General features: G+C 35.1%; 1 protein-coding gene across 3 annotated transcripts in view; it reads left to right on the top strand.

Moving 5' to 3' along the window:
- The window catches only part of RELN (reelin), a 533601-nt gene that overhangs the window by 323482 nt on the left and 190632 nt on the right, over window positions 1–19487 (top strand). For all 3 annotated transcript variants that reach the window (XM_043588658.1, XM_043588659.1, XM_043588660.1), the window contains exon 12: window positions 16423–16574. In XM_043588658.1, the coding sequence (XP_043444593.1) occupies window positions 16423–16574 (152 nt within the window). The remainder of the gene's footprint in view (window positions 1–16422; window positions 16575–19487) is intronic.

Consider the following 19487-nt stretch of genomic DNA (forward strand, 5'->3'; position numbering starts at 1 on the left):
ATGCTTGAAAAAAGAACTAAAGTGGGGCACCTGGTGGCTCAGTCAGTTAAGTGTCCAACTCTTGGTTTCAGCTTGAGTCATGATCCTATAGTTTGTGAGTTCAGGCCCCACATCAGTCTCCATCCTGACGGTGTGGACCTGCTTGGGATTCTCTCTATTCCTCTCTCTCTGCCCCTTCCCTGCTATCTCTCTCTGTCTCTCTCAAGAATAAGTAAATAAACTTAAAACAATTTAAAGAAAAAGGAGCTCAAGTCAGTACAGACACAGAAGAACATCAGAACAAATTCCATCCACTCAGTGACTCAGGTGGTTTCAATTATGCTCTTTGGCCACTTCTCAGTATTGTGATATATCAGAGTTTTTGGTCACAGTTAAAAGGCTAATACTTTCAGGCCTTGGCATTGTCAGCAGATCTCTGTTCCAATAACAAAATAATGTGCTTGATAAAAGCACCTGTGCCACCCTAATTGGTATACAATTAATTCATCCAGGTTCTAAAAATAGTACATGATTCTAGCAACTACATCTTAGGATTATTTGCAGCTTTTCCCCTAGGATATCAGGCCACACCCCCCAGATTTCCCTTATTTATGCTCTCATCTGGTGGCCCAGTCATCCCACTTGGCATTATGTTATAAAGGCATAAAAGGATAATGAGAGGATCTAGTGTTTTCTGTGGTTGCAGTGATGATAAAAATGCTGGTTTAGTCCTGTGTGTGTATGTGTGTGTGTGTGTGTGTGTGTGTGTGTGTGTGTGTGTGTCCCCGTGTCCCCTCTCTGCATTCACCCACTCCCAAATGGCTTTATTGGTCTAGGAAAGAATGCTGTCATGATAGTTTTTAATCATAGCTTCAGGAAAGAAATCCTGTCACAAAATCAAAAAATGTGACATATTTTTACCTAGGGTAAGAACTGACAAAGAAAACCAGATTAGGAATTTGGGAGTGAAATCTTGATGTGTTTTGTTTAACCAGCCAGGTTTACTAAATATTTGTCTCATTCTTCAACTCAATCATTATCACCCACACTGACAATTTATCATTACTGGCCCACATGCTAAAATAGACAGAAAACTTAGATAGTAAATTAGAATTGATTGAGCTGTCTACCTTTGAGTTGACTTGTTTTAAAAACTAAAAAATTAAAGAGTAAATAAGTTAATTAAATTGTTAACCCACATATAATATTTGCACATCTATTAACTGTGTTTTCCTTCCATAAGAATTGTGAAAGAGAAAAATGAATATGTGGTCCTCTCTAATAATTTCAAAACACTTCATAAGAAAGAAAAGAAAGCCACCATCATTATGACTATTTTTGGAGTCCACTTTCCCAAATATTCCTGTTTTCCTACCATTTGAGTCCAGCTATTTGATTTCACATCACAAAGAGGCAAGAGCTGTTTGCCTCTCATATCTCAAAGCTGCCCTAAATCCAGTGTTGATAGGTTTATTTTTTTAAGTGGGAAATTGAAGATTTTTTTCTCCTTTTCCTAAAGAAGACATATCTGTTACTTCAGCAAGAGAGAAATTTTAATGAGTATACTGATAATTTATGTGAGTCTTTCTGAACTTTGGTGTCACTTTACAAACACATCATTTAATTAGCAACTACCATATTTCAGCTAGCTGAGACTGCCTTTAGGTGGGAGGGAGCTTTGTAGAAAAACACACTGCTATAATATAGATTTTGTATACTTCTCTTTTATCCCAAATGCAAACATTGTATGTTTTTACTATTGAAATACCTTTAAAAAAACCTGTTTCATTGTTGTCACTAGAGTATTCATGTTAAAGAGGAACTCCACAAATGTAATGAATATTCAAATACTGAATCATCTATATGAGACATGTCCACATGTCTCAAGTCCTTAGAGATTACAGAAAATGAGCAAACATCTATAATGACACTATAAAGTAAGAAAATGTGCCTAATTGGGTCAGGAATTATAAAGGATTGTACAAAAAGAGAGAGAAAAGAGGAAAAGATCTGATGGAAGGAGGAAACTATAGCCCCAAACGCATGTTGGATAAGACACTAAAAAAGATGTTTCACCAGTGCTCTGGGACACAGATGCTGGACACAGGAATCAGGACGGGGCTCTGAGGCACTGCTGTAGCGACTGCCAAGAAGGTGAGCCCCTCAATACACCTACTTCCAAAGGGAGGCTTTTCTGCTCCCAGGAACAAGCAATGAATGTGGACAGTTGGAATGGAGAAGCAGGGCAACTCAGGTGACTGGAAATCTCAAGGAGAATGGAGGCCTCTCATTGTAGTCCCCCGTAAAGGTCCATCTGCCCCAATCTGTGGCCATTTTTACACCAAAATGAAAAAAATAATAGCAGATACAAATATAAGCAAATGATCTAAAATGAACAAATCTTAGGAAAATCACCTCCATTTAAAAAATCATCAAACCGAAGAACTAAGGTTTGAGAAAATAGAAGTAGCAGAATAAACAAATGGAGATTTTATAAGAAGCGTAATTAATATCCTCAAAGGGATAGGAGAGCATACTGCATTTGAGGAATTAAAACAGATTTTATGAGGAAAAAATAGAGATGTGAGAAATGAAAGGATATGATTGTTAAAACAAATTTAATGGATTCTCTTCTCCACTGAATATCAGCATAGGCATAGCTGAAGAACAAATTAATGAGCTATAAATTTGAGTCTTGAAATTTATCCAAAACTTATGGTCACTGGATATAAGGAAAAAAGATGTAAAGTATAGGAGAGAAATTGGCTCTTCTGATGTTAGAAAAATAGGAATTCCTGAAAGAAAGGTCAGAGAGAATAGATGGAATGTAATATTCAAAGATATTATTGAAGTTGCCAAGATTGAAAAAAGAATAAAGAAAAGACATAGCTCCTGTGAATGAAATGTTTAGCAAGATAAATGAGAAAATGGCCAGTCCTATAGCACCAGGAAGAAACTTGAGAACACTGATGCAGAAACCCAAAAAGCTTCTAAATGAGCTTCATCATACTTTTCTTGGTAGCACTAAGCTCAAGTTTAAAAAAATGAAGAAGTTATCTAGTTCTGAAAAAATTATTCAGAACATAAAATTCTTCTCCAATTAGGAAAAAACAAAAATCTTTTCACTGCCATATATATATATATATATATATATATATATATATATATATGTATATATATATGTATATATATGTATATATATATGTATATATATGTGTATATATATATATATATACACACACACACACACATACATACACATACATACCTCATGGTGACCGTGTTTTTTGTAAATAACCAAAAAACCTACAGTAGAAACACAGAAAATAAAGAGAATAACCCTGAAATAACATAACACTGAAAAAAAACCATCAAACCACAAAAGAAGAGACCAACAGAAGAATAAAGCAACAGAGAAGAACTATTAAAACAACCAGAAAAAAAATAACAGAATGACAATAATAAGTACATACCTATCAATAATTACTTTAAATGCAAATGGACTAAATGCTCCAGTCCAAAGACATACAGTGGCTGAGTGGATAAAAAAAAAAATAATAAGACATTTTATATGCTGCCTAAAAGAGACTTTGGATACAGAGACACACACAGACTGAAAGTGAAGGGATAGAAAAAGATATTCTTATGTACTCAATATAGCAGCACCTAAATATATAAAGCAAAATATTAACAGACATAAAGGGAATAATTGGCAGCAATACAATAAAAGTAGGAGACTCTAATACCCCACTTACCTCAATGTCATTCAGACAGAAAATCAATAGAAAGCATTGGCCTTAAACAACACATTAGACCAGATGGACTGAATAGATACACATAGAACATTTCATCCAAAAACTGAAGAATACACACTTCTTTCAGGTACACATGGGACATTCACCAGGATGGGTCATATGTTAGTCCACAAAACAAGTTTCAGTAAATTCAAGAAGACTGAAATCATATCAAGCATCTTTTCTAACCATAAAAATTCGAAACTTGAAATCAACTACATGAACAAAACAGGAAAAAACATAAACACAGGAAGACTAAGTAGTTACTAAATAACCAATGGGTCAATGAAGGAAAGAGAACATCAAAAAATACTTTGAAACAAATGAAAATGGAAATACAACTTTTCAAAATCTATGTGATACATCAAAAGCAGTTCTAAGAAGGAAGTTCATAGTGATACAGCCTACCTCAAGGAACAAAAAGAATTCCAAATAAGTAATCTAACTTTATACCTAAAGAACTAGAAAAGGAAGAAGAAAGCCCAAAATTAGTTAAAAAAAAGAAAATAATAGAGTAGAAATAAATGAAATAGAGACACACACACACCCCAAAAAACATAGAAAAGATCAATGCAACTAAAAGCTAGTTCTTTGAAAAGATAAAACCAATAAACTTCTATCCAGAATCATCAAGAAAAAGAGAAGACCCAAATAAATAAAATTGGAAATGAGAGAGAAGTTATAACTGACATCACAGAAATGGACTACTATGAACAGTTATATACCAATAATTTGGAAAGCCTAGAAGAAATGGATATTTTCCTAGAAACACAGTCTTCTAAGACTGAATGACAAATAGAAAATGTAAATAGATCAATTATAAGTAATGAAATTGAATTCATAATTTTAAAAAACTCTCAGCAAATAAAAGTCCAGAACCAGACAGCTTCGCAGGTAAGTTCTATCAAACATTTAAAGAATAGTAGCAATCATTTTTTAATTACTCCAAAATACTGAAGAAGAAGGAACACTTCCAAATTCATTTTATAGCCCAGCATTACCCTCACACCAAAACCAGATGGAGAAGACTACACACACACACACACACACACACACACACACACACACAAGATAGTTACAGGCCATTATCCCTAAGGATCATAGATGCAAGAATCCTCAAAAAAAATTAGCAAACCAAATTCAACAACACTAACACGATCATACACCATGATCAAAGTAAGATTAATTCCACAATTGCAAAGATGGTTCAACATCCACAAATCTATCAACATGATACATTACATTAACAAAACCAAGAATAAGAATCATAAATTCATCTTAATAGATGCAGGAAAAACATCTGACAAAATTCAACATTAATTTATAATAAAAACTCTTAAAGTGTGTATAGAGAGAACATACCCTCAATATTATAAAGGCCATAAATGACAAACCCACAGCTAAAATCATACTCAAGGTTGAAAAGCTAAAAACTTTTCTTCTAAGATTGTGAACAAGTATATCAGCTCTCACCTCTTTTCATGAAACAAAGTATTTGAAATCCTAGCCACACCAATTAGGCAAGGAAAAGAAATAAAAGACATCCAAATTAGAAAGGAAGATGTAAAACTGTTATTGTTTGCATGTGACATGATAATTTATAGAGAGAGAACCCTAAAGACTCCACCAAACACTGTTAGAACTAATAAGTTAATTTAGTCAAGTTGCAGGATATGAAATTAACATTCAGAAATCTGTAGCATTTCTATACACTAATAACAAGCTGTCAGAAAAAGAAATTAAGAAAACAATCCCATTTACAATTTCATCAAAAAGAATAAAATATCTGGGAATAAATTTAACCAAGGAGGTATAAGGCCTACTCTGAAAACTATAAGACATTGATGAAAGAAATTGAAGAAGACACAAACAAATGGAATGGTACATATCATGTTCATAGATTGGAAGAAAAATCTTACTGAAATATATATATTATCCAATCTACAGATTCAATGCAATCCTCATCAGAATACCTATGGCATTTTCCACAGAAATAGAATAAAAATCTTAAAATTTTTATTTTAAAAAAGACCCCAAATAAATAAAAGCAACCTTGAGAAAGAAGAACAAAGTTGTAAGTTTTTCACTCCCTAATTTCAAAGTATACTACAAGCTATAGTGATCAAAACAGTATAGTACTGGCATAAAAATAGATAGATGCATAGATCAATGCAGTAGAATAAAGGGTCTAGAAATAAACCCACAATTATATGGCCAATTAATCTATGACAAAGGAGTAAAAATATGCAATGGAAAAAAGACTGTTCAATTAATGATGTTGAGAAAACTGGACAGCTACATGCAAAAGAATGAAACTGGACCACTTTCTTATACCATGTACAAAAATAAAGTCAAAATGGATTAAAGACTTGAATGTAAGTTTGAAATCATAAAGTTCCTAGAAGAAAACATAAGCATTAAGGTCTTTGACATTGGTCTTAGCAGTATTTTTTGACCAGTCTCCTTTGGCAAGGGCAACAAAGGCTAAAATAAACAGATGGAATTACATCAAACTAAAAGTTCTTGCACAGCAAAGGAAGCCATCAACAAAACAAAAAGGCCACCTGCTGAATGGTTGAAGATATTTGCAAATTATATATCCAGTAAGAGGTTAATATCCAAAATATATAAAGAACCTATGCAATTCAATATCAAAAAAACCCAGGCAACTCAATAATTATTAAAGTTGGATATTATATACATGGGATTTTGCTGTTACTTTTCTTTCTACATTTGCATGTAATGTACATGATAGAGAATAGAGTCAATAATATAATAACTTTGTATTGAGACATATGGTAACTAGACTAATCATGGGGGTATTTTCATGATACATAAAAATATTAAATCACCATGATCTCTACCTGAAGCTAATAGGATATTCTATGTCGACTATACTTAAAGAAACAAAAACCTTTTCAGACACAAGGGTTCAGAAAGTTTACTACCCCCTGAATCCTCTCTGAAAGAACTACTAGAAGATATATTCCTGGAAATTAATCCAAGAAAAATAGGATAGATTCAAGAAAGAGTTTTGATCAAGGAAAAAAAATTAAAGCTTGTAGCTCAGTCTGAATAAGTATTGATTATTCAAAAGTTTTAACAAAAATTTGGAATTAAAGTCCGGATGACCTCAACATGAGGGGTACAGAGGGAGAGTGACAAGAAGAGAAGGAGAATAAGGAAGTAAAATACTGCCAAAGTTCCTAACTTGCTTGGAGTGAGGGTACAGATCTGGAATAACTCTTTTTTTTTTCTAAGTTTATGTATTTATTTTGAGAGAGAGACCAAGAGAGAGCATGCAGGGGAGTGGCAGAGGGAGAGGGAGTGAGAGAGAGAATCCCACCAGGCTCCATGCAGTTAGTGCAAAGCCTGATGCAGGCTTGAACCCACACACCGTGAGATTACAACCTGAGCTGGAACCAGGAGTCGGAAGCTTAACCGACTGAGCCAGCTAGGCGTCCCTGGGAAACTCTTAATGTTAATAATAATAATAAAGTTAATAGAAAACTTTATGTGTAAATACGTGTGTTGAAAAATTAGATTAGCCAAATACAGGCCATAAAACTTCTAAAGCATCAGTGTAACTTAGGACACAGGGAGACTTAGTCTCATACATGCCAGGAAAGTAACAAAGAAAACAAAAAAAGAGTAAATAGAAAACAGGAAGCAATGTGTCAGGAATCAATCTAAACTTATCAGTAACCCAATAAATTTGACTGACTTATATTGATTTATTAAATGATATTTTCAAAGTAAGTTTTTAACAGTAAGGTATATATTTGCAGTAACACAAGAAACTGAAAATCAAAGTACAGAAATAAATATACCAGGCAAATGCCACGAAAGAAGGAGGAATATTAAAATCAGATATTTGAATCAGATGAAATAAAATTCAAATTTAAGCTTAAAGGGCTAAAAGGGGACATTTTATGCAACAATATATACGGAACACTTGGCACAATGTATCACACATAATAAGCAATCAAAAAACTTAAAAATTAGTTGTTATTCCACCTATACTTGGTGTTGGGAAATGAGGGAAGTGGTGCTCAAAATTATATTTGAGTTAATTAATGAGATGTAGAAGAAACACAAAGTTGAAGAGGCCAATGAAACCTAAATTAGATTTTCTAAATAAACCAATGAGTGTCATTAAGAAAAAAGACCGTATTAGTTTAAATGATAATTGGATATATTTTAAAAGCATGGAAGTGCTAAAATGGATCTGAGTAATCTTGTTGCAAGCTGTTAAAAGACATCTAGTACATCTTACTTATTCTGGTTTGCCTTTGGCCTGGTCTCTAACATTGCTTTCTGTTTAAGCAAATTGTTTTTATACTTTAAAAATATAAACAGGGGCACTTGGGTAGCTCAGTCAGTTGAGCATCGACCCTTGATTTCAGCTCAGGTCATGATCTCACGGTCCATAGGTTTGAGCCCCATCAGGCTCTGTGCTAATAGCTTGGGATTCTCTCTCTCCCTCTCTCTGTCCCTCCCCTGCTCACTCTCTCTCTCTCTCTCTCTCTCTCTCTCTCAAAAATATATAAATAAACATTAAAATGTTTTTAAAATATAAACAGTAAAATTTCAAATAATTAAAAAGTAAGTGCTATATTGTTCTGGAACTCCTTCATAGAAATTCTAAACCTTTAATTTTCAGGACATTTACACACCATCTTTGCTTTTGGTTTTACCATCCTTGAGTAGGTTAATAGCCCCCCTCCCCTGCCTCTAAACCAGCTGTCTGTGTGAGCATCCAGAATGTAGTGACTGGCTTCCCTTCCAAGACAGCGTCTTCTTTATTGAGGTCACAGAGAAAACGAAAATGAAATCGGAATCCTTCCAAATTGATTTAATTTCCGACAGCTTGGTACCACGTTGGCCAGTGATTTCTCTGTGGAAGGTATCGAGGAGGCTCTTAACACTGAGATGTTTAGATGCTCACTTTTTCGACCTGTCTGTTGTCCACAACCCTTCCTCAGTAGTTCACCTGATAAACACTGGCCACAAGGCACTCCTGAGTATCTAGGAATTTCTGTGAAATAAGAGAACTCTGACACCCCAAGAAGCATGGCTTGGAGTTATCTGTACTCTAAACACATTCAGGAGCATTAGGGAATTGACAACTCCTCAGGCCTATAAAGTGTGCTAAGTAGTATAACTATGTATGAATATATTTTGAAATTCAAAAATAGGAAAATGATGGGGCACCTGGGTGGCTCAGTTGGTTGAGCATCTGACTCTTGGTTTTGGCTCAGGTCATGGTCTCACAGTTTGTGAGTTTGAGCCCTGTGTTGGTCTTTGTGCTGACAGCGTAGACCCCTCTCTCTCAAAAATAAATAAATAAACTTAAAAAAAATAGAAAAATGACTAAATATAGTTTGTTTTGGTATATACATAATAAAATATTGTGTGGCTTATTTATAATGAGTTAATAATAGCCTGGAAAATGTGTACATTACTAATGTAAGTGAAAAAAGGCAGAGCACAAAACCATGTATGTAATATTACAACTATTTGGAAATATACATCTAAAAATATTAGAAATAAAGATACTAAAATATTAATTGTGCTTGTCTCTAGGATAGTGTGGTTATGGGTGATTTTTTTGTCACTCTTCTTATTTTCCAATTTTTCAGTAATGAGAATACTGGTATCATAATAGAAAACAAATAAAATGTCTTTTTTTAATCTTCAAAAAATATTTCCAACTGTATTTCTCTATGTGGGTGTCTTCTCCCAGGCCACAGATATCACTTTTGTAGAGTCTTCCTCTAATTATTATTTTATTTTGAGAGAAAGTGTGAGTTGCAGAGGGGCAGAGAGAAAGGGAGAGAGAAAGAATACCAAGCAGGCTCCACACTATCAGTGCAGAACCCAACATGGGGATCAAGCCCATGAACCATGAGATCATGACCTGAGCCAAAGTCGGACACTTAACCGACTGAGCCACCCAGGCACCCTGAGTCTTCCTCTAATTAAAAATTAAAAGCAGAGGTGCCTGGGTGGCTCAGTCAGTTAAGTATCCGACTTCAGCTCAGGTCATGATCTCACAGTTTGTGAGTTCGAGCCCCATGTTGGGCTCTGTGCTGACAGCTCAGAGCCTGGAGCCTGCTTCGGATTCTGTGTCTCCCTCTCTCTCTACCCCTCCCCCGCTCATTCTCTGTCTATGTCTCTCTCTGTCAAAAATTAATAAACATAAGAAAATTAAAAGCAACTAGTGGCAAATACTGCACATGATAGAATACCTAGAATTCGAGGATACCAGCAAGACATAGAAGAGATGCTTGGAGGACAAATTTGCTTTCTCATATTTAATTTTGCTGACTTTTTCAAAGGTCAGAGAGAGAGAGCAGTCTTTAAACTACTAACCTACTTCCAGTTCCCTCCAACTTCCATTGCTTTTCTACTGCCATTCATACCCTATTAAGAGAACTGTTTTATAAAGTTGCTCTGAAGAAGCTCTTTCAAGATATATATTATTTAAAAAAACAGCTTGTCTAAGATTATAGAAAAATTGAGCACAGACAATGGTTTTCTGAAGTCAGCCATGGCTTAGTCTCTGATAGATGATTTACTCTAAAGAAACTAAAATGCGAAGTATTATGTGTTTCAGTGGCATTGCTTGCTAAGTGGATCACACCTACAGCTGACTCAAAATGTCTTTCTTAAAATTGAATGTTATCCAGTGGTGGGTGGGGGGAGGAACAAGAAAAGGCAATATAAACTCAATTAAGCAATTTTATATTGGCTACCTTGTTCCAGAGAAATAGTAGCAAAAATATCTTACATATAACCATTGAACATCAAACCTGTGTATAGACCAACAAGAACAATCTCCATTATGGCCCCTTCAGTGTAAGTTGGTGCTTTTATTAAAAATTGGCTTTAGGGGCGCCTGGGTGGCGCAGTCGGTTAAGCGTCCGACTTCAGCCAGGTCACGATCTCGCGGTCCGTGAGTTCGAGCCCCGCGTCGGGCTCTGGGCTGATGGCTCAGAGCCTGGAGCCTGTTTCCGATTCTGTGTCTCCCTCTCTCTCTGCCCCTCCCCCGTTCATGCTCTGTCTCTCTCTGTCCCAAAAATAAATAAACGTTGAAAAAAAAATTAAAAAAAAAATTGGCTTTAAAATTGTTTAGATTTCTAGGGGCACCTGGGTGGCGCAGTATGTTAAGCGTCCAACTCTTGATTTTAGCTCGGGTCATGATCTCATGGTTAGTGAGTTCAAGCTCTACATCGGGCTCTGTGCTGTGTCAGCACAGATTGTCTCTCTCCCTCTCTCTCTCTGCCACCCTCTCTCTCTCTTCCCCCCTCAGAAATAAATAAATAAATATTTAAAAAATAATAAAATAAAATAATTTAGAATTCTTCAGAATAATTTGAGCACCTTCTTGCATTTTCTTTGTTTTTTTTACAGTTATTTTTAATATAATTTATTGTCAAATTGGTTTCCATGTAACACCCAGTGCTCATCTCAACAAGTGCCTTCCTCAATGCCCATCACCCACTTTCCCCTCTCCCCCACCTCCCCATCAACCCTTAGTTTGTTCTCAGTATTTAAGAGACTCTTATGGTTTGCCCCCCCCCTCTTAACTTTCCCCCCTTCCCCTCCCCCATGGTCTTCTGTTGAGAAATTTTTGTTTGTTTTTAAACTATTGAATTGTTTATTTCTCAAACTACAACTCGTCACTATTATAGTAAATTCCATATTTCAGCACTTCACTAGAAACTTCATGGGATAAAATGACCATTGATTGAATTCTGGGACTATAAAAGGAAAGGATGCCTCCTTTTAAAAACACATTAGGGGAGCATCATCTTATATTTTCTAAAAATTCCTCCCTCTTTCCTACCCAGAAGAATTATGTTCCCTCTGACTTAGAATACGTTTCACAAAAATGCTTACAAAGCTAAAGAAGGATTTTATTTAAGCTTATAATTCAAGGTAAGCAGACTGAAGATAGGTTGGCAGTCTGAGTTAATATTGTATGGAGTGGATCTTGTTTTTTCTTAAGCATGTTCATTTTTATTAAAGCAAAACCCACTTGACCATTTAGATAACAAAATAATAAAGCAAGGGGCCCAGGATATTATAGACAAAAATCATAAACAGTACCAAAGACTCATAGATAGATAAAGTACAATTTTTCTTGCAGCTAAGTATCCCCTTGCTTAAAGATTAAGTAGTAACACTTGCATATTGTACTGCAACTCTGTCCAGGACTGTTTCTCTGCTAATTATCATATGAAAAAATAAAAATATTCATTATAATTTAGAAATTCATTTGTATTGCCTCTTTGCCTTACTTTAAAACAAAGATAGCACCACATTTTACAGGGGGGAGAAAAGGAAACTAACGCTTATTGAGACTCTGTCATGTCCCAGGCAATACATTCTTTTCTCTAAACGTCCTCCAGCCTAGGTTATATTTCTGTCTTATTGGTGAGAAAGCTGAGTGCTTTCACCCATTCTGAAGACAATATTCTTTATTAATGTTATTCCAACAAGAGTGTAAATCAACGTAATGCATGTAATAAAAACCTAAAACAAAATTGAATTTGAGTGAAATACAGGGGAACCAATCGAAGAAATGAATATTTGAAATGCAGTGCATGCAGGAAAGCTGTCAAATAGAGCTCATCCTTTACCTTCACCTAAGCTGTCATGGTAGAGGGAAAAACCTACATGCGAAGGTTGAGAAGGCTTCAGTCGAAGTGCACACCTTGCTAGACCTCTCAGGGCTCATACTCAAGATAAACCTCATGAATATAAATGAATGTGGAAGGGTCTTTACCCTTCTATGGCACATCCCTTATTAAATAATAGAGAATTTATCCCAAATAGAGACCTTATGAATATAATGAACTTATTTAACCTCAGAGAATTCATAGAGATTAAAAAACCTTATGAATTTGGTAAATGTGGGATTTCTTGGCCAGTCTTTATTCTATATCTTAGCTTAAACCTAAAGTCGCCAACTTTAGGTGATCTAATATATTCTGGAAAATATAATAAAACAAATCTTCATAGGTAATGTGAAATGTTTTATTACCTTTAGAGTCTTTTATGCCAAGATTTATAAACAAAAAGATGTGTCTGATTAAATTATGGCTTCTATTGCCTGTGTTCATATTCTTACTATTTTTATCAACCTAGAATGAGATAATTTAAGTTTCCATTCTGAATTATAATACACATAAATTGAATGCCTTTCTTCTTTTTTGGAAAATTATTTTTTTATTGCAAAGAAGATAGTTAAAGTAAAAATCAAAAGTTCTCCCATGCCAACCCCATTTCTCAGAGTTAAAATGTACACACATGTTTTTTCAGAAAATTTTCTGTGACCACACACACACACAAACACACACAGACACATCACCTGACAGATCACATTTTGTATACTATATTACAACTTGATTTTTTATTTATTTTTTTTTAATTTTTTTTTTCAACGTTTATTTATTTTTGGGACAGAGAGAGACAGAGCATGAACGGGGGAGGGGCAGAGAGAGAGGGAGACACAGAATCGGAAACAGGCTCCAGGCTCTGAGCCATCAGCCCAGAGCCTGACGTGGGGCTCGAACTCACGGACCGCGAGATCATGACCTGGCTGAAGTCGGACGCTTAACCGACTGCGCCACCCAGGCGCCCCTACAACTTGATTTTTTAAAAACTGACAACATTCTCGAATGTATCTTCTAGTTAGTAAATATTAATCATTATTTCAAAAAAAGATGTACCAGTTTATCTAATTGAGCCCCTAATGATAGACAGTATTTTAATGAGATAGACAGTATTTTAATGAAAATTTTTGTATACTTTTTAAAGTATTTTTGAAAGATAAATTTCTAGGGATGCCTGGGTGGCTCAGTGAGTTAAGCATCTGACTCTTGATCTTGACTCAGATCATGATCTCACAGTTCATGAGATGGAGCCCTGCGTCGGGCTCTGGTTGGGATTTTCTCTCTCTCTCTCTCTCTCTCTCTCTCTCTCTCTGCCCCTCCCCTGCTCTCTCTCTCTCTCTCAAAAATAAATAAATATTTAAAAAAAGAAAGATAAATTTCTAAAAGAGAAAAGGGAAACTAGAGAATCGGATACGTATGGGTACATATACATACATGTATGTATGTAATTTTCATTTTGATAGTTAACTACCAAATTGCCCTTCAAAGAATAGATCTCATTCTTTTTTTAAGTTTATAAAGGAAATATTTTTTAATTTCAGCTTTCCTCAGGTATCACTGACAAAAAGTTGTGAGAAATGAAAGTGTGCATCGTGGTGATATGTGTATATGTTGTGAAAGAACTCCCTCCATCCAGTTAATTAACACATTCATCACCTAACATTTCTCTTTTTTATGTGAAAAGATTTAATTTCTACTCTCTCATATCGTTCTTAAAAATATTAAACTATGAGCTGATTAAAACATAATTAATTCTATTCTCAAAGCACTCCAACATAGGTGATAGAGAGGTTTCCAGCTAAGAAACTTCTTTAAATTATCTTTGCTTACAAAAATATTTCTCATTTTTTGACACAATAGTGGAAAGTAATACTTTAAAAACCTAAATTAAACATCATTGTGACCTTGCTATATCTAAGGAACAGACTTACCTTAAGGCATTTTATTGATTATTACACTTTTTTTCTGTATTCCAACTTCAACTCACTCTATTATAAATAATAGATATGACTGTATTTATAATAATATAGGGTTCTTTTTTTTGAGTTAGTCATCAAAGCATAAATATAAATTGCTGTGTTGCAGAGGTGTCTCCCCTGTAGGCAGACGTTCCTTCAAATGCAGTTCACATACAACCACATTTACCTCAGGAAAACATAATTTAAACCATACAAAAGTAACCCTCCTTTTCAGGGAAATTGTCATGCCTTCGAAGACACTGCTAAAACTATACAACTCTTCAAATACCACTCCTGGCCTCAAAGATTTGGATATGTTATAATTTTACTTCATGTAATTATTAAGAAACAGCCGGGGACCATATCATTTTTGTAACTAGAAAAGACCCACAACTTTGCACCCTTACCAATCTGGACTCTGAAGTGCGGGGAGTGGAAGGCTTCCTCTGCGGTCCCTCAGGGGTACTTTGTCTCCAACTAAGCTTGACCCAGTATTTATACAAATTCATAAAAGAATGAGCTTGTGCTACAACAGGCTTCTACTGAATTTTTAATAAATGCAAGATAATTTATTCAAATCACTGACACTCTTACAAAATTATTTTTTAGATTTATCTCTGCTTCTTTCTCTTCAAAGCAGACTAAACGTACCATTTCACTTGATTATAAATATTTGGGTTTCTAAAGAAAATAACTTCACTTTTTATCTGCCAATAGTTAGAGTGGGAGAAATAAAGACTAATATAGAGTAAAATTAAATATATTGGACTTTAAAATAAAGATTGAGAAAAACATATAGTCTGAACATATCTCACACAGCTCTGTCTGTGGTAGATGTCTTGAAAATAATTCATTTAGATTCATCTAGAAGAGTTACTCATTCACAACTAATAATGAGAAAAAGACTACTAATCTCATTTTTCACTTGAATAGAGAAGGTTCTTTGAGTCCATGACAATTCCATCTTTTCAATTCAATTTTTCACTTTAAAAATAAAGCCTAAAAGGAGTCATCATATGCATCATTTATAACCTTAACTTGCTTTGTGGATCAGTAGGCTGAGTGGTTTAATTGGGATAAATGGAGCAAGTAAAAGACCAATGAACCAGTGTGAAATTTTCTTGTATGAGTCAAGAGAGGTTCGTTGTTAATTTACAGTGGCCCAGCACTATTAAGTTCACAAAGTTATTTTTGAGTTTCTTGAATGATTAATATAACCTGTTAAAAAAAATGGGTATTTCCTAAACATCTTGGTTCTAAATATATTATAAACTTAAAATGGTTCAATATAATCATCCTGACAGTACAGTCTTTAGAATTGTAACTACTAAAATAACAGCAAACTGAGATACAGAAGATCTCAATTTTAGAGCTAAACAGCAGTTGGCCTTAGGCAAGCTGCTTACCTCTGTGTGTCCTAGTTTCCTCCATCCATGGGAAAGTGAGTTGTGTGAATAGCCATGTCCAGAGTAGACATGACCAGAAATAAATACTAAGGAGAAATGAGTTTAAAAATATTAGATATTTTTATTCTCCTCTGTATATCTGAATATATATATATATATATTTTGACATGATTTAGTTTAACTCTTGTCTTTTCTTTTTTGGAAAACTTGCTATACTCTTGCCACTTTTACCACTTCACATTCTATAACTAATTTTTAATGTGCAAAATACAAATGCTTATAATTTTATGATACTGTTTTTTCTGGTTCCTTATTTCCTTAGTTCAAATTTGACCCCCATCTTGATTCTAAGTACCTTGAGAATAAAGACTATCATGTAGTAGACATACTATATGTAATACTGATTAAATGTATCCTTCTACAGAAAAATCGTAATTGTGATGGTTTAAAAGTCTGTTCATTACTTAAGATCTGTTGTACCACATCTTTATTTCAGAATCACTAATTACTAAGTAAATGTTCCTCATTAAAAATAAAGTGTTATGCTCTATAAAGCTTTGACTTAGTATTCCAACTGTTAATGATTCTCATTTTTTTTAAGGTGGGACATCTTGGGAGCTGTCATTGGTACAGAATGTGGAACAGTAGAATCAGGTTTATCAATGGTCTTCCTCAAAGATGGAGAAAGGAAATTATGCACCCCATATATGGACACCACCGGCTATGGGAACCTGAGGTTTTACTTTGTTATGGGTAGGTACATTTTGAACAGATTTTGTTGACCTAAGGCAGAATCCAGGCCAGCCCCTATTCCTGTGGAAGTAAGATTGTTGTCTAACAACATAAAATGAAATTCATGAAATATGAGTTCTACTGGATGAGCAAAAGCTCACACCAGCTTCAGGCCAGCCCTGCTGGAACCATCCTATAAGAGAACTGGTCCTGGCATGCCTTAATAGGCCTGGAGATAAATGCCTTCACTCCACCTCTCCCTCAGTGGTCATAGCTGAAAAGACAACGGTAGAGAAGCTGAGAACAAATTAACTCCTTTGTCCAAAGCCCTTGGCTTCCCCCAGAAACAATCATCAAAGCAAGTCATTTGTTTCCATGGATATATCATCATTGCATAACTGGTTTTTTTTTTTTTGTGGGAAGCCAAGAAACAAGTTTATAATACTTTAATAATACTCTCAACTTTCTAATATGTGGCAAACACCCAGAGAAAGTGTTTAGAAGTTGTTGTGTTTTCTTCCTCCAGATTATTGTAGAACAAATAAGTGGGTAAACATTTAGAAAAACACCCAGGGAAGAATTAGCGCATTGAAATGTGGGACCTCTCAAATGTATTGTGTTAGTTACATATTCTCTCGCTGAATGTCCTTCCAGAAATGTGAGTAGGTGTCACATGCCTTCCTTGTTGATTGACTGGAAAAGCACAGGCAACACCTGGAAGTGAAAGAGGAAATAAACATTTACCACCTTTGAACTTACTTGCAAAGATGTCAGTTCATCAGGACAAACAGGCCCCCTGAGTCCAGGCTTCAGCACTGGCTGTTTATTTCTCTCATACATTCCTCACTTCCCACAGCTCGGAGTGATATGGGAAACTGTAGATTATGTGATGCTCTGAAACACTGGCTGCTTGATGCTACTTCATTTTTAATGATGATCTGTTTGATAACAGGGAAGTTGTGGATATAAAATATGATAATGTCATCTTCATACATTAAGGATAGCCCCACCTTGACTCTGAAATGGTTTGTATATTGAAAGACCCAGAGTTCATTTTCTTTACCTAATTAGAATTCAAAGTGGCTCTCATTTTATGAAGAGAGATTCCTGGGAAACCTTAACCTTCCCCTCAAAAAAGTTGTAATAAACATTCAGCATGTCAGTACTTCTAATTTTAAGCATTTAACCTTTTCACCATTTTTCACATAATATATTTGAATTCTTGCTTTTTTTCATAGTAGATTATGCTACATCAATCCAATTCAGTGCCTTTGTAAGACATCATCATGTTTATATAAGTGCCTTTGTAGAAAAGATTTAGTCATCTTTAATTCTTTTGGAAACAAAGCAGATTATTAATGAAGCAATTAAAATAATATTGACAATGAGGAAAAAAATTCATCTGAATGAGCCTAAAATACATTATCCCAAATAAAAGCATCTCCATATTATTTAAAAAATTAATGAATTGCGACTGAATATAGAGCACCAAGCTAGGATATGTGGGGAATACAATTGAGGGTAATAGTGGCACCTGAATCTCAGAGGTGCTGATCAATGAATGAATACATGCAAGTCCCTTAAAACAGTGCCCAATTGGGGTGCTTGGGTGGCTCAGTTGGTTAAGCGTTTGACTCTTGATTTAAGCTCAGATCATGATCTCAAGGTTCATGAGTTCAAGCCCCACATGGGGCTCAGTGTTAACAGCACAAAACCTTCTTGGGATTCTCTCTACCATTCCTTCCCCTCTACCTTTCAAAATGAATAAACTTTTAAAAATGGGTTAAAAAACATTGCTTAATGAAAATAAGTAAGACCAATATATCTTTTTTATATATTTATAAAAATTACTTAGATCCCTTGCCCACAAGTAACATCTAAAAGTCAGAGATAGACAATTACCATATGATTTCACTCATACGTGGAATTTAAGACACAAGCAAAGGAAAAAGAGACAAAGGAAGAAACAGACTCTTAATTACAGAGAACAAATTGATGGTTAACCAGAGGGGAGGTGAGTGGGCAGATGGGCTAAGTAGGTCATGGGGATTAAGGAGGGCACTTGTCATGATGAGCACCAGGTGTTGTACAGAAGTGTTGAATCACTATATTGTACACCTGAAACTAATTTATCACTATATGTTAACTACACTGAGATTTTAAATAAAATGTTTATTTTATTTATTTATTTTGAGAGAGAGAGTTAGAGAACATGAATAGGGGAGGGGCAGAGAGGGAGAGGGAGAATCCTAAGCAGGCTCTTTGCTGTCAGCACAGAGCCCAATGCGGGCTCAGTACAAACCATGAATTTGTGGCCTGAGCTGAAACCAAGAGTCAGAACCTTAACCGACTGAGCCACCCAGGCGCTCCTGGAATTTAAATTTTTTTTTTACAAAAAGAGAAAGAATGTAGGGGCGCCTGGGTAGCTCAGTTGGTTAAGTGTCCGACTTTCGCTTAGGTCATGATCTTATGGTCCATGAGTTCGAGCCCCGCATCAGGCTCTGTGCTGATAGCTCGGAGCCTGGAGTCTACTTTGAAATCTGTGCCTTCCTCTCTTTCTGCCCCTCCCCCACTCACACTCTGTGTGTCTCTCTCTCTCAAAAATAAATACACATTAAAAACATTTTTTAAAAAGAGAATGTAATGGGCTGTAATGAAATGAAGATGCTATGACAGTGCCAAGGACACTGTAGGTCACTTCAGCTGAGGGATATGAACAGCAACATTTCATGAGGGAGATGGCATTTGAACTTGTCCTTGAAGAATGGATATAATTTAAACCTTAAGGGATATGAAACTAATAGAACACTGTTCACTATATTTGAATAAAAACTTTAAACACACAAAAAATTTATAACTTACACCTAAGGAATAGATGCAAAAGGAAGATGATAGTTCTCTCAAAAAATAGGGAAATAAGGGACATTTTATTTT

Source organism: Prionailurus bengalensis, chromosome A2, assembly GCF_016509475.1.
Source record: "Prionailurus bengalensis isolate Pbe53 chromosome A2, Fcat_Pben_1.1_paternal_pri, whole genome shotgun sequence".
In the NCBI taxonomy this organism is placed as follows: Eukaryota; Metazoa; Chordata; class Mammalia; order Carnivora; family Felidae; genus Prionailurus; species Prionailurus bengalensis.